Below are 14,104 nucleotides of genomic sequence, written 5' to 3'. Positions count from 1 at the left end.
CATGTACAGTACATACAGCCGATCGCTGGCGGAAAAGCACGAACGAGACAGAAGTGGGGGGGCAAGCCCGAAGGCGAGGGGTTCCCCTCCATCGCCTATCGTGAGCGCAACTCACGGTCGCCGTTAACTTCTTATCTGTACGTGTGATATTACGCGCGAGTGTGTGCAGAGACGCTCTCTTTCTTGCTCTGTGCTCTCCCGATCGCTTGCTGAACTCCGTGTTTTTTTTTTTTTTTTTTTTTTAAGTATCGCTCACTCGGCTCTTCTTGGCCGATTTCAAATCACCGCTCTCGGTTTTTCTTGATTTTGTTTTATATCAATTTGATTATACACACAATTTGTGGGGCTTATTACGTCTATCATCCCAAAGTAAGTGGGTGCGTCGTAAAATAAAGTAGTATCAGGAAAGATTGCATTGAGATCGGTTATGAGATGGAAACAATGAAAAAAATGGAGAATCAAGTAGATTTATTCTATTTACATTTTCACAATTAAGTATAATTAATTCCTAATTCCTATAAACTTTTTCATTATACCAAATTATACTTTTATATGATGATAAATTTGCTAATAATTATGAGTTATTGATTTTCCTAAGAAATCATTACAAATTTACATCTTTTGGTAGGTACACGCTTGTCAAGCTACACAAAATATAAGAAGCCTGAATTTGGAATTTAGGCCTCGAACGCCATCTACAGGAAATCAACAATACTCCAGTCTCCGTTTCTCGATTTATTTGTACCAGACATGTACTAAACTGTTTCGTACGTAAGATATAAAAATGATTCAATTGGATTGAAGTTTATGTTCAACAAGCAAGGTATGGTAATGGTATAATAATTGGCGTTAGCTGTGCGTGCATGAGTCAGGTAACTTTCAAGTGTCATTTTTACGATTTTGTCGGTTCGACAAAAATAATGATGTCTCACGAGAACCGGGGTTTTACTACATTAATAAAATTTATCCATCACAGAATTGCAAAAACTTGCAAAGTTATCATTGTGAGATGCTGAGAGTGAGTGTCTCATGGACTTTGTTTGACAAGAGAGTTACAAGTCAACTAGACTTTTGAGACTTATCTCTGCTGTAATCCGTGACGTAAAAAAGATTATTTGGCTTTTCTGGCAAAGTTTCCCTGTTCATTTACAATATAAACTTATTCCGATCAATTTTTTATGTCGATGTATTAAAAAAACTTTTTTCAGTGGATTTCGTGGAATAAAAACCGACCTTATTGCGCTAGTCCTCCAACTATTTTCTCACGTAAGGGTGCAATCGAATCATGAATTTAATACATCCTGTACTGGTGCTTCACACTGTTAAGGTAAAAGATTTCTCCAATTCATACCATGAATCTATACGCATTTCAACAGATTAAAAAGAATCGTATCCATTGTGACGGGTGAATTAGTAAAAAAACCTGTTGGGGCAACGGTGAGGAATGACAGTAAAGGAATTGCCGCTAAACCGTACAGTATGTGTGTATTTGTAGCGTTAAAAGACGGTCTCGCGCCCGCGTTGAGTAATCTCAGACTTTGAGTATGCTTGGGGGAGAACGAGCGGTTTAAATGCTTACAGTTCGATCAATTGAATACCCCTCTTTGCAGGCCACACTTGAATACCAAGAGGGAGGAAATGGCTTGTCTTAACTGACGTAAGTGGCCTTTGAACGCTCAAGGTATACTCGTTTCTCAGGATTTTTTGGATTTTTTTTTTTTTTTTTTTTCTATTAAAATCAAAGTGATGGTATCCGGGTACCTTACCAGCAGGGCTTCTTGTACGTTTTTACTTAAAAGGATATATATATATATGTACAAAGGTATTTGGGAGTGGGTCACAGTGATCTGATTTGTGAAGTACGTATTTTTTTTACCGATTTTAACAACTTTCAATTTCAATATTTTCTACAGTTCTCTGTCAATCGCTCTTTAATCAGTTGTATGAGATAAGAACTTTGTTTCTTTGCACTCGATCACATTCATGATCAATACTTGTCATATTTATTTTTTCATAAATCTTTTGGCTCATGAAGTTAATAGAAACGTATCACGTACCTACTTTTTCGATTGCCCTCCACACAAAACCATGAGATTTTCCGTTTGACTTTCAGTGCGATATTGATTATAATCTCTTTGGGGTAAGCTAAAAGCAAAAAAAAAAAAAAAAAAAAAACGTTATTCTTATTGAGTATACCTATTGGAAAAAAAAAAAAAAAAAAAAAAAAAAATGATAACGTTCCGTGACGCTTTTTCTCTGATCAGGCAGAGTTAGCCCGATAAAGATAGGGAGAGAGAGAAAGGATGGATGGCGCAGGGGTGAACTCCAAAATCCAATTACCCATGGAGCAAAGAGCTTTGTGTCTTGCGCGAGAAGCCGGCAGTTGTTAGACTAATTGCAATTTCGAGCGCCAGTTCGCTCGAGTGTACGGCACTGCTTGCAACGAAGCAGGAGTTCATCGGTTTACACGAAAACCGATTGATGTGTATACGCCATGCATCCGTCATAGCGCAACGCGCAACTGTATACCGTCTGGGGGGGGGGGGGCACGCGAGCTTTAACGAAAAAAGCTCTTTCGTCCATTTGCGTTCGAAAACAGATGTTGCACTCGAAAAGCGTGCGCCGGACTGTTGGGCTGTATTTTTCGTTCTCTTTAGTTTTTTTGCGTTGCTGAGCGTCTCTTTTTGTTCTTTTATTGTTTTTGTTTGACGCATTGGCGCAATCGTTGATAGAGCTTGCATATGTATGAGTGGGTATATGCACGTAAGGGATCGTAAGCTAGAAAATGCGACCTTTTTTTTTGGCGATTCCATGTACGTTTTTGCAACCACTGGCTTCCTTTTTTCCCACTATTTTACTATTTTTGTTAACAAACCATGTCAATTGCATCCCATTCACGCGCATATGTCCCGTTCGGATTCAAACATTTCTTTGAATTGCAGACTGAACTTGAACATGGACGGCAAAAAAAATAAGGGGATGAAGAAATACATCGAAAAATCAACGTATCCACACAGTCACAGTTTTTCATTTCTCCCAGCAGTTCTAGTGTGACACTCTCCTGTTGATAAAATGGCCAGTCGAATTATGCAGCAAAGCGCTCTTCTTTGCATTGAATCGCGCGTTCATGGCACACGCGTTGTAGTTGAAAAAAGCACGTTGTCAGGTTCATCGACATCCGATGCAGTTTTTTTTTTTTTTTTTTTTTCAATTCTAATGCAGGTCGATTTGCAATGTCAAAACACGTGGAATGGATGTGTCGGTGCAAACTTGCAGGTTGATAAGCCGGACAAAGGTAGGAACATAAAGAAAAAAAAAAAAAATACAACAATGTCGAGTGTAACGTCAGCAGGTGTAATTGGCGTATCTTCACAAAGGCCAGGCTTTTGTACGCCATACGAACTGTTTCGGTGAAATCGATCATCCACAGGGTTCAAACGAATTTCATTTGTTTCTGGACACTCTCTTTCTTTCTCCGTTTCCTCTGTGTTTCATTGTTCATTTTTAACTTTAATTTCAACTTTTTGAACAAACGTGTAAATAATTTGTTGATCATAAACATCGGAACATGCGTCTCATTGAATGAATGTTAAGTTGGAAAATGCGCCAACCAAACAAACTTCTTACGAGCTTCAACCACCACGCGAAAAAAATCAAAAGCCAAAAAAGCGTGTGAAAAAACTTTAAGGATAATGAAAAATTCTCCCTCCTCCCATGGCTTTCCATCGAAGAGAAGAATGCACGTCGTGAAATATCAAGAAAGACGAAATGTTCATAAGATGATCGAGTGACGAGAAAGCCGGTAACATGTTACTTGTTTTATTCACTTGGAAAAAAAAGCACCTCGTAGAAATACCGAGCCTCCTACGCATAGACTCCGTAACGCGCAAACGTCGAGAATTTCCCCAAGATTCCAGCAACCCCCCCCCCGCCCCGAAAGCTCGAGCGGAAGATTCACTCGGTATTAAAATATCGCGCGCGCGAATTCCCCGAGCGCGAGTTCTCGCACATCGAAGAAGCAGCCCGGCCCGGCGAAAAAGTTGAAGCAAAGAAAATATTCGCAGCAACGAGCGAAAGGTGTAAAAAGAAAAAAGAAAAAAAAAAGATATCGGGAGAATGCGAGGGCGTTGGACAAAGATTTCACTCTCACCTGGAATATCTTGAGAACAGAGGACGCAGCGACACATTTTCATCGGATTCTTTCGGCTCGTGGAATGGACGGGTTCAGCCCTCCGGGGACAGGTTTCGCACGATGGATCGCATCCTCCCCCCTCTTATTCTTCCCTAAGGATATTATTAGATATTTAAGATACTCACCAGCAACAGTACAAGTTATAATCTTGCGAAGCTTCTGCACCGGAATTTCCCGTAGCCTACAGCATGGAATTTTTACACCTCGTGTACTCGGTCTCTCTTATACGTGCTGTTGTTTCCTATAGTCTTCCGCCCTGTTCTACACCCATAAAAAGCATCAAGCTCGAATTGATACGAAACATAGAGAGCTTCGTTTAATAAATCGGGGGGTTCCCCGGTTCAAGATATTCGAAATTCGGGGAAGCCCCGGACGGAAATCGATTTAAACATACGCGTGCATCGTTGATAAACGCTGCAGGACGGCGTAAGTCTATTTTGTTGTAATAGCGTCACCGTACGGGGAGCGCATTATCCCGAGGCGTATCTCTTTGCCTCCCAAGAATACGCGCCTTGACGTCTCTCGGGTGCAGTGACGAGGAGATATGGGTGCATCACAGACTGTTTTGACAGTCCACGAGAAAGCGAATTCCGGAGGCATCATCGTCGTGGTTGCAGTTACCTGCAGTACACCGGTAGGAATGTCGCTATTTTGAAGGTTGGTTAGCGATGTGCATTCCGCGCGATACGTACGCGTACGTGTACCTACGTTGAAACTCGTGGCGCACATGATACATACCGAAAGATGACTTGCCATTGGTCCATTTTCATGCGAGCACGCGCGTATAGAAGGTGGGGGAGGACCGTTGCCTCCGGAGAGCCTATCCTACGATTCCCAATACTTCTGCAGATATGTGCGGAATAACTCATCGATTAGGCACGTCGTGCATGCGATCAATCAAATATGCACAACGGCAAATCGAGGTGCATTACCTACGAATGCTTTGGCCCAAAATTGGCCCATACGTAAGGATGTCCAACATTTTTATATGTTAACCAACAGCCACATTCGGACGGATCATCATCATCATCACCGTCTTTTGTTCACATTATTTCGTGTTCATCGATGTAGAGTATAGGTTATCGCGAAACAATGTGCTCCGAACCCGAGATGTGCTCCGTGAGAGACTTTGCCAGAGCCCTGCGGCTGCTGCACTCCCCCGAACCCGGAAGCACCGAAAAGCTGCGGGTTCTACTGAACGTCGCGATCGCTCAGAGGTATGGGTCCGGAAAATCCATTCCTGCCGGGGGTGCTCGCGAGAGAGTCGACAACGCGAGTTCGAGGATTAAGTGGGCCGAGCCAACGGAGGACTCGAGCTTGCACAGATCGGAGGAGGAATCGGACGGAGAAGCTTTCACAGATTCGGTGGGGAACAGCGTCGGTGGCAATGACGAGGTGCCAAGGATTTCCATACCTGACGAGGAACACGGCGAGAGTCTCACGTGCAGGGTTAGTTTTCGTCTCGAGTATCGTTTTTGCGGTTTGCCATTGTTGTCTACCCAAACTCGACTATTACTACTTAATGCCGTCTTTCGACTATTTTGTAAGATTTTTCAAATCAAATGAAGTTCAAAGGAGTATTGGCTCCTAAAAAAACACATGTTTTACCCCTACACCTTATTCATTTGTGTAATAGTCCAATTGTACTGGCACTTTTCTGTAGGATTTAAATCGATCGATCGATTAATTCGATCAACGTCTTCCAGCGAGGGTGATACTTCTCATAAATAACACTACAACGAAAGCAAATTTTTGATTTTCGTATTATTTTCTGAAAATACTTCGCAAGTACTTCCTGCGGTATCGCGTAAAGTCTTTTCGTATGGAGCCAATGAGAGGGTAAGTTGGAAGTTAATTGATGTTGTTTTGAAGTGATGTCGCAGACGTCTGACATCAAAAACTAGATTCCAGCTTTCCCAAAAAAATAAATTTTTGTACCTAAAAAAACACATGCATCGCAACAGCCTGCAAATAAGTCTTGGGGTGCAAAACCCCCCCTAAATTACAACAAAATTTAATTGTCCCATTTTTATCTCATATTTTTTTGTAAAATGATTGTTCATCTCGAAAGCTCACTGAGAACAAAACAATTTCCATTTATGTGAAGAAAATTCATCCCCCGTACCAGCAACAAAGGTAGCATCCGACAAAACACGTGCATACTCTGTGCACACGGAAACAAAAGGCAAACTTGCATAAGCGAAAATGACAAAAGGAAAACTATTTCTCGCGTCGCCTTTGTTACACACTTGTGTACATATATGCATGTACACACACGCGTACAGAAACTCGCAGAGTTACGTTGACTGCTGTTGCGCGCGACAACGCGATGAAACGATAGTTTGCAAAGTTGAGTTGTAATTTCGCTGTAATATTCTCCCCCTGTGCCCTATACCCGAACAATTCCATAAGGCCAAACGTACAGTTAACCAAGTTCCCGTAAAAAAAAACACCGGATATTGTGCACAGTAGATCCTGTTAAATTCAGAATAAATGTGCAACCTTAACTACGCACACATGGGTATGAGGATAAAAAAGATGCTACTCGTACGAAGCAAACGTATTTTACATTTTTTTTTCTCCCCCGAAGGTATGCAACGTGCCCGAATTTGGTCCTCTGATACTCATCAAATGTCGAGGGTGCAGCGAGCTCTACCACCCGCTCTGCCATCAACCGTCAGTCGTCGACGCGCAGGGCCCTGATTTTAATTGGAGATGCAGCCAGTGCGATAACCGTAGCTCGCTCGAGGAGGCCAGAAGAGATACTGGCAGCACCGGTGGACGCGGGGTGACCGATAGGGTCAGGCAGTACACGAGGAGAGCCCGCAAACAAACCGAAAGTCACAATGGCTCGAGTGAAAAATAATTCATTTGGTGCTGTATATAGGGTGAGCTTTGTGGAAAGTAGATGGAGCGGAGGATGAATGAAACAAGTGTTTGGTTCAACAATCACACAATTTTATTTCGTATCATTAAAACATTTTCATTCTGTTGTTTCAATCTTTTTTTTTTTTTTTTTTTTTTTTTTTTCTTTTCATGCTGAGGACAGTTCGAACGAGCTGTAAAAAATTTGGAAAATAATTTTAGGCATGTATCCTTCTCGATCGACCGCGTGTATTTTTGTTCTTTTTCATTGTTTGTCATTTAAAAAGAGCCCAGAGCCGTATTTTTGTTTTGTTTTGTTTTGTTTTACTCTTCGACTCTTATTGTTTATACGAACTTGAGGTGTATGTATACTTGGAAACGCAAAAACCAAACGCGTTTGCATCCATCGTGACCGATGCACTCTAAGATTAACCTGTTCTATTTTTTTTTTTTTTTTCTGTTTTTTTTTTTTGTACGAAACACAGAAATCAATAAATAAAATCTTATACTCTACAAAAGTGAGTGACGTAACTTCGAAAAACTCCAACAAGTTGTTCATTTTATCATATAGTATAATAGTTTTTTAGTTAAATATCCTTACAATCGTCTATTGGCCGCGCAAGAAACATATACAGGTATTTCTTTTTTGACAGTTCATTGCGGAAGAAATATAAGAAGCATCGGAAGAAAACCTACGAATTGTATGATGCTGTTGCATCGCGTAAATACAAAGATGAGGAATGACACTTACGTCGCTTTATCGCCTATAGAATTTCGTCTACCCTTAAGCTTAATAATATCGAAAGATTTAATTTTAAGAAAGAAAACGTAGCTACGTTTGGACTTTTTTTGTTTTAATCGCCTACTGGAGTACGATTCAAAATGTTAGTGTTTACAGTTTAAAGTACTACAAAGATTTGCACTCTAAAAAATTGTAAAAATACTTATTGCACTAAATAATTAATATTTTTGTTTCAAAAAAGATAAGCAGTCGTAGGTCTAACAGAGTTAGTTTGCAAAATGGAAGCCAAATATTCGAAACAATCGAAGTGGCACATACTTTCAAACATTACAGTTCAACAACGTGTGTTTGCGGTGATGCGAAAACAATCGACTAAAATAAATGTCAAAGTATCGCATTAAGTATAACAACACAGCACATCATGCACAATTTTAATACAATAATTTCAATGAATGTTATTCAAGACATAATTGTCTCAAATAATTGTAAGGAGATTCTAGCAAGTTTGATTATAAGTACTGACTACTGAAATAATGCTATAACGATATTAACCTAACGTTTTGTTAGTTAATACATTACTCGTGTTCTTATTAGAATAATACAACAATTTTCAAAGAAAATTCAGTTTAATTTCTTTGGCTTTATTTTGATTTGATGCTTGAATCTCCTTGAATCAAACCCAAATACAAAGAAATCCAGGTGTGAACGTTATTTCGAATCAATTCGAGCTTTTTAGCTCGAGTTATCTAATATACAGCGACCAATAAAGACGTGAAGATGTAATTTTCATCGCCAACACACAAACGCGCGTGTATTAGGCAATTACAATTATATACAACGAGGAAAACATAAGTTTATGCGTTTACGCTTGATAGTGAATCACTTGGCACCTTCGCTAAATTAATATCTGGTGGCGTAGTGTAATAAACGTGATGCAACGTTTACGGTCTGCAAGTCTCTATTATTTTGTGTTTGACTGTGAATTTCATTTTACGCTTTACGGGCGTAAGAAAAACTGTGGTTAAAAAATATTTTGAATGGACGTATTAAATTTTTTATTGTTTAAATTATTTAGCTGTGAATACTAATTTTTTTTTTTCGTTTCCAAAAAGCAAATTTTTGTTGCTTTGTCTCGTGGCTCATTACATTAACCACCAGATATTACATTAGGTCATACGTGTAAACTTGAAGAAAACAGTTAAAATCAAATAAAATCAGAACAGTTATCAAAATATATTTATGTATGTATATATATATATAATAGGTATATATATATATTTATATATAGAGTCCATCTATGTTATGTATATAATAATCGGCATATATTACATTTTAAGTTTGTTGTATCTGTAAAAATGTGCAAAAAACGATAGATCGCCAAATTTGCAAGTGCCCACACAATCTACGTTATACACGTATACGGTTCACATCGAAGCTTCCTCTCGTCGATAGTTATATCCTAGTTTTTTTTTTGTTTTTTTGTTTTTATATATATATTTATTTATATATATATATATGTATTTGTTCATAAATTAATTTTTTTTTTTTTATAAATATACATATGATACAATATGTATACGCACATAGTTTTATAGCCGCATCAAACTCTCCGTTCCCAGTCAATAACAAATAATGAAAAACATACAAGCCGTCAAATACCCACGTCGAAAAGTTGTTCCCCTCGTCCCTCGACAGCTCGGCATAAATATTGTGTTTTTACATCGTTTCTGAGCAATAGATAAAGTGCGTGCCCGAGAACGTGCTTGAAGAGGAAGTACAATAGATTTTTTTTTTTTTTTTTTTTTTCACCAACTTAACACACGGGCTCTTTTTTACAAACTTCTTCCCGCACTTTGAATCAACTTTGTAGACGTAATAGGAGCACATTTGGAAGAAAACGCGTGTATACAGGAAAAAATTCGCTTATCTCGACACTTTGTCCATTGCTCTGTACACCCTTATCTTCGTTTCGTTATCTTTGGACAATCTCAACGGCGATACATACGATTGAACAGTGATTTTGAATTTGTCTTTGTTGTACCAGTTTAAAATAAATTACACGAGCACGTGTACGGATCCGTATACGTAATATTGTATGCGACTTTTGTATTTTGTACGTGAATATACATATACAATCATTCGAATGTCGAACGAACAAAGAGTTTTTGATACTTGGACTGTTGTTGTGTAACTTTGTTCCCTGTTGTGTATCCTTTCAAATGATTATCCTCATTTTTTTTTTTTTTTCTTGCAAACAATCGACAAGTTTCATTACGACGTGATATGCAATTATTTTTGTCGAAGATCAGGTAAGTTTGTGTCGAAGCATCGAAATTAATTGTACATCGTGTGTGTATGTGAAATATCCTTAAAATTAAAGTGCCGTTTGATTTGTTCTCCGCTAAATTAAAGTCAAGCAGAACACCGTATCGACCTATATATATCGAAATCAGTAAAACCTCCGTTGACTAGATTGATTAGTTCGACTAGAGTTATCATTTTATAACTTGTTATAATCTTTTTTTTTTTAATTTTATAAACTTTGCTCTCATACTTTTTGACTGTTCTACAAATCGGGGAAAAAAAAAATGCTATCGTCAGAGTAAACGCAAGCATCAAACGTATATAATCTTTATCGTTAAAAATCTAAAATCACGATGACAATCACCGCATGATAATATTCTCGACTAATTAAACGATAGTAAAAGACTATCACATATTATACTCGTTTTTTTTCATCATCATCAAGTATCAAAGATTTAAATTTATATGAACGAATCTGCTGCCAACGTACTGTTAATATCATTCGTCGTAAATACATCACGACTAATAGACGTGTCTATTTATAACAAATCTTTCGCTTTACAAACTTATAAAGACTTTACAATTTTGCAATAACGTTTCGGAAGAAGTAGTGTACGTAGTTACATTCGTGTAATATATAATTACATATATATATATATGTATAATATTAATAGTATTGATTTACTTGTATGCGCAGCAGACGCGAAGATTTGATAATTATAATTATATTCTCTCGAGGTATTATATATATATATATATATATATATATATATATATATGTATATATATATGTTTATAAAATTGTACTTAGCTACGTCAATCCGTTTTTAATCCGGCGAAGCCACTTCCGACGACCAACTGGTCCTTGGGAAAGTCCAAAACAACGGTCGCGTGAAACGCCATGTTCGCCGAAGCTATCACGTACTCGCACAGAGAAAACCAGCTGAACGCTGTTGCGGAACAACATTATCTCGATTAGTTCATTGACAATCATAGTGATAAAGTGAGAAACAGGGAGGGGGAGGGGGGTGTTCCACATTACCCAAATCGTGGCACAACAATCGATGCTTCAAGAAGAAGATAATAAGGCCAACAGTGCTGACGATGCTCGTTGTGAATAGGACTTGTTTGTACTGCAAACTTTGTGCATTTGGCGTAACGAGCCGGCCCAGTTTGACGGCAACCAGCATGTGAAAGAGCGAACTTATCATGAACACTATGAAGGTCTTCTCGTGCACGGCTGTCGAAAAAAAAAAAAAAAACCATCGAGACATGATTGTATACAAACTTGCGAGAGCTTTCCACGCTGGACTTACCGTAATTTTCTCGGTTGGAGATGTAAGTGACGCCGCAGAGCGCGGCGACCTCCGCCAAGTTCAGCCAGTAACAAACGTTCAAAAGCTTGGATCCGCGGAGCTTCGTCGGCACGTCCAGGATGTCACCGATGATCTTGAGGTAGAACGAGTAGTAGACGCTGGCGATCAGGAGACGCGGCCCAATGTGCAGGGCTATGCTCACGCGCCACAAGTACCTCTGGGGCGATACTCCGGTGATGGCCGATATCGAAGGAAGGACATTGTACACCTGCCACGGAAATAACAAGTCGATGAGTAAGAAAAAAAAAAAAAAAAAGAAAAGTGATAACAGTAGTTGGAAAAAAAGGGTATGGTAAAGTAAACCAGCTCACCCTACAGTGGGTCTCGTGTATGTCGTCCTGTTGGTAAATGTAAGCCGTTACGAAGCAAAAGAGCAGGGTGGCCAGGGGTATCGATACCGTGACGATGCACAACTTTCTAAATGGCACGACCAGGTACACGGAACCCTTGCTGCCGGCGACATTGTTGACCTCCATGCTATTGCGGCCCGGCATCGGCCCGCACCTCGCGCTCCAGGAACTTTAAAGTAGTCGTAGCTCGGCGCGACAACTCCGAAGCATGGCTTTATGAGAGGCGCTGTGTGTGTGTGTGTGTGGACGGGTGCGGGTTTCAGCTCAAATAGCGACTATTTTCTTGCAGTTCGCTTCCATATCTGCCTTTCGCTCGCTCGAGTGGCCCGTGTTGTCATCCTCTTCCAGGGGATTATTTTTCCACCTGCAACACGAACGGCACAAACAAGGGTTCTTACTGTATAGGTGCGCCTTGGCTGTATACATAATATGCAGTGTGCTCCCGGCTGTGCTGTGTATATACATTGCACAGGTGACCCACAGCCGAGGCAGTAAGTGACAATATGTATAGGCTTCTTTGGTGCTTCGTAATTAGTTTGCCCTTCGCCCGATCGAAGCGATAATGAACCTTGGAAGCGGGATCGGGGCGGCTCTGATGAATCATCGGCAGGGGACAAACAAAAGAAATCCGTCTAATCTCTCCCAGGTGGAGTCTTATCAAATTAATCAGCGAGCGCCGCGTAATCCGCTCGGGATTAGATAACACTTTTGGTCGTTGATGTAAATGCAAAAACAACAACAGTGGCCCCCGAAAATCGATCGGATACGCAAACCAACCCCTCGACCGATTGATTTTCTCGCGTAACCCACTTTTTCTTTTTTCTTTTTTTTTTTTTTTTTTTCTTCCGGCTGCCGTTGAATAAAAAATGTACACTCGTACGGTCGTGGGTCAAGAGTAAAAAAAACAAAAAAAAAACAAAAAAAAACCGTGTATCGATTGGCTTTTACAGCCTCGCGCGACCATCATCATGACTAATTGGGTTACACGGGGCATGTAGGTGAAGGCACAGAAGTAGAAATAAAGAAGAAATATCGAGCGAATTGCAGAGGTAGATAGTCGAATGCAGATACGGTGATGTGTGTTGTTTTCGCGGCAAAAGTGGAAACGGGAGCGGAAGGATGGTCACTGCGTGCGTCCATGTGTAAGTGTGTTTTATTTTCGGACGAGCGCCAAGATAAAGGGGGGGGAGAGAGGGGGGGTAGTGGTGACGAGGGTAGTAAAAGAAAAGGAGAGCACGCACGATCCGTGTGTAAGGCCTTGCACGCTCGCACACTGTACTTGATCCCGTGAAGGAGATGGGCAGCACCCGAAGGGAGCTTTGCACGGGTGGTTTTGTTACGCTCTGTGCAGCTTCACCGACACAACACTCCCGTGTGACGCAACGGCACGCGCCTATATGAGCGAGTTGTCAAAAGTAATGGAGCACGATAACGCATCGCGTGTAACAGCGCGGCTGAGGACAAGTTGAAGGATACAGGATGAAGAGCGCACGCATACACGCACTTACCCGATGCGCTCGGACGAGCCTCCGCCACGCGTCGACAGTTTTTTTTTTCGGATGAGCCAAGCGCGCGAGCACAAAGCTCGAGACACACTCTCCCTCGTCTCCGGCTGATCCTCCTCTCGTCCGTAGCTGCTGATACGGAGCTTTCGGGACGGCACTGCGCGCGACATCTGAGGTTCGACCCTTGGAGCTTCTCGTGTAGGATCGAGGGGTGATTATCAATGTCAGAGAGCGGAGCGCTCTGCTCGAGAAACCGAGCGGTCGATGATGCAGGGCACGCCACTTTCTTTTCGTTATTCGCACGTTTTTCAAAAACTGGTTTCCTTTGTACATTTGTTTCGCCGTACAAAGTGATCAAACACTGTAGAACAGCGGAGCGCGCGTTCGAGCGCTGTTTTGAATTTCGCGGGTAATCGAAAAGCCTCGGACACTTGCGCCCTCTGCGGCGAGCTTTCGCCGCCAAGTGCTGCCCTCGCGACTTTTGCCTCGTTGCTCCTTTGGAAACATATTATCAAAAATGCACTTTGCTGGTTGCACCACTTGCACCCTTCCTTGGCAACCCGGTGTCTATACGAAAGCTCGTCCCCCTCGTCCACAAAATTACTAGTCCAGGTAAATGGCCCTCAGTGGTTGCACTTGAAGACACTCCAGGCGAACAAGGAGAATATCCATCCTCTCGATCACTGCCAGGTGTTTTTTTAGCAAGAGATAACTTAAGCGTCGTAAAATTTTTGGATGGCCCGAGGCATCGGTAATTAAGTTTCAAAAAC

General features: G+C 40.8%; 2 protein-coding genes across 3 annotated transcripts; one reads left to right on the top strand and one right to left on the bottom strand.

The window, feature by feature from the left end:
- The first annotated feature begins 5,284 nt into the window (after nucleotides 1-5,284).
- LOC106639840 (integrator complex subunit 12) lies at nucleotides 5,285-7,058 on the top strand. The gene is made up of 3 exons (XM_023390070.2): nucleotides 5,285-5,481; nucleotides 5,518-5,641; nucleotides 6,783-7,058. The coding sequence occupies exons 1-3, from the start codon at nucleotides 5,285-5,287 to the stop codon at nucleotides 7,056-7,058; spliced, it is 597 nt and encodes a 198-aa protein (XP_023245838.2).
- Nucleotides 7,059-10,889: 3,831 nt separating this feature from the next.
- Nucleotides 10,890-13,425, bottom strand: LOC106639900 (post-GPI attachment to proteins factor 2-like). 2 transcript variants are annotated; one of them, XM_014353716.2, is made up of 5 exons: nucleotides 13,338-13,425; nucleotides 11,791-12,193; nucleotides 11,420-11,687; nucleotides 11,146-11,343; nucleotides 10,890-11,053 (listed from the first exon to the last, which is right to left on the bottom strand). In XM_014353716.2, the coding sequence occupies exons 2-5, from the start codon at nucleotides 11,971-11,973 to the stop codon at nucleotides 10,920-10,922; spliced, it is 783 nt and encodes a 260-aa protein (XP_014209202.1). In that variant the 5' UTR covers nucleotides 11,974-12,193; nucleotides 13,338-13,425; the 3' UTR covers nucleotides 10,890-10,919. The 2 variants fall into 2 exon arrangements, with proteins under 2 accessions (XP_014209202.1, XP_014209203.1); XM_014353717.2 differs by lacking the exon at nucleotides 13,338-13,425 and adding an exon at nucleotides 13,071-13,324.
- Nucleotides 13,426-14,104: the final 679 nt, after the last annotated feature.

This window comes from Copidosoma floridanum, unplaced genomic scaffold (assembly GCF_036245765.1).
Source record: "Copidosoma floridanum isolate Cflo_tuat_1 unplaced genomic scaffold, Cflo_Japanese_pri ptg000030l, whole genome shotgun sequence".
NCBI lineage: Eukaryota > Metazoa > Arthropoda > Insecta > Hymenoptera > Encyrtidae > Copidosoma > Copidosoma floridanum.
This window is presented reverse-complemented; position numbering and strand designations above follow the sequence as displayed.

Coding starts and splice junctions, on each gene's coding strand:
- LOC106639840 (XM_023390070.2), top strand. CDS start 5,285: ATGTGCTCCGAACCCGAGATGTGCTCCGTGAGAGACTTTGCCAGAGCC. Junction 5,482..5,517: donor AACGCGAGTTCGAGGATTAA/GTGGGCCGAGCC, acceptor GAGCTTGCACAG/ATCGGAGGAGGAATCGGACG. Junction 5,642..6,782: donor GCGAGAGTCTCACGTGCAGG/GTTAGTTTTCGT, acceptor TCTCCCCCGAAG/GTATGCAACGTGCCCGAATT.
- LOC106639900 (XM_014353716.2), bottom strand. CDS start 11,973: ATGCCGGGCCGCAATAGCATGGAGGTCAACAATGTCGCCGGCAGCAAG. Junction 11,688..11,790: donor TACACGAGACCCACTGTAGG/GTGAGCTGGTTT, acceptor TTTCCGTGGCAG/GTGTACAATGTCCTTCCTTC. Junction 11,344..11,419: donor CTCCAACCGAGAAAATTACG/GTAAGTCCAGCG, acceptor TTTTTTCGACAG/CCGTGCACGAGAAGACCTTC.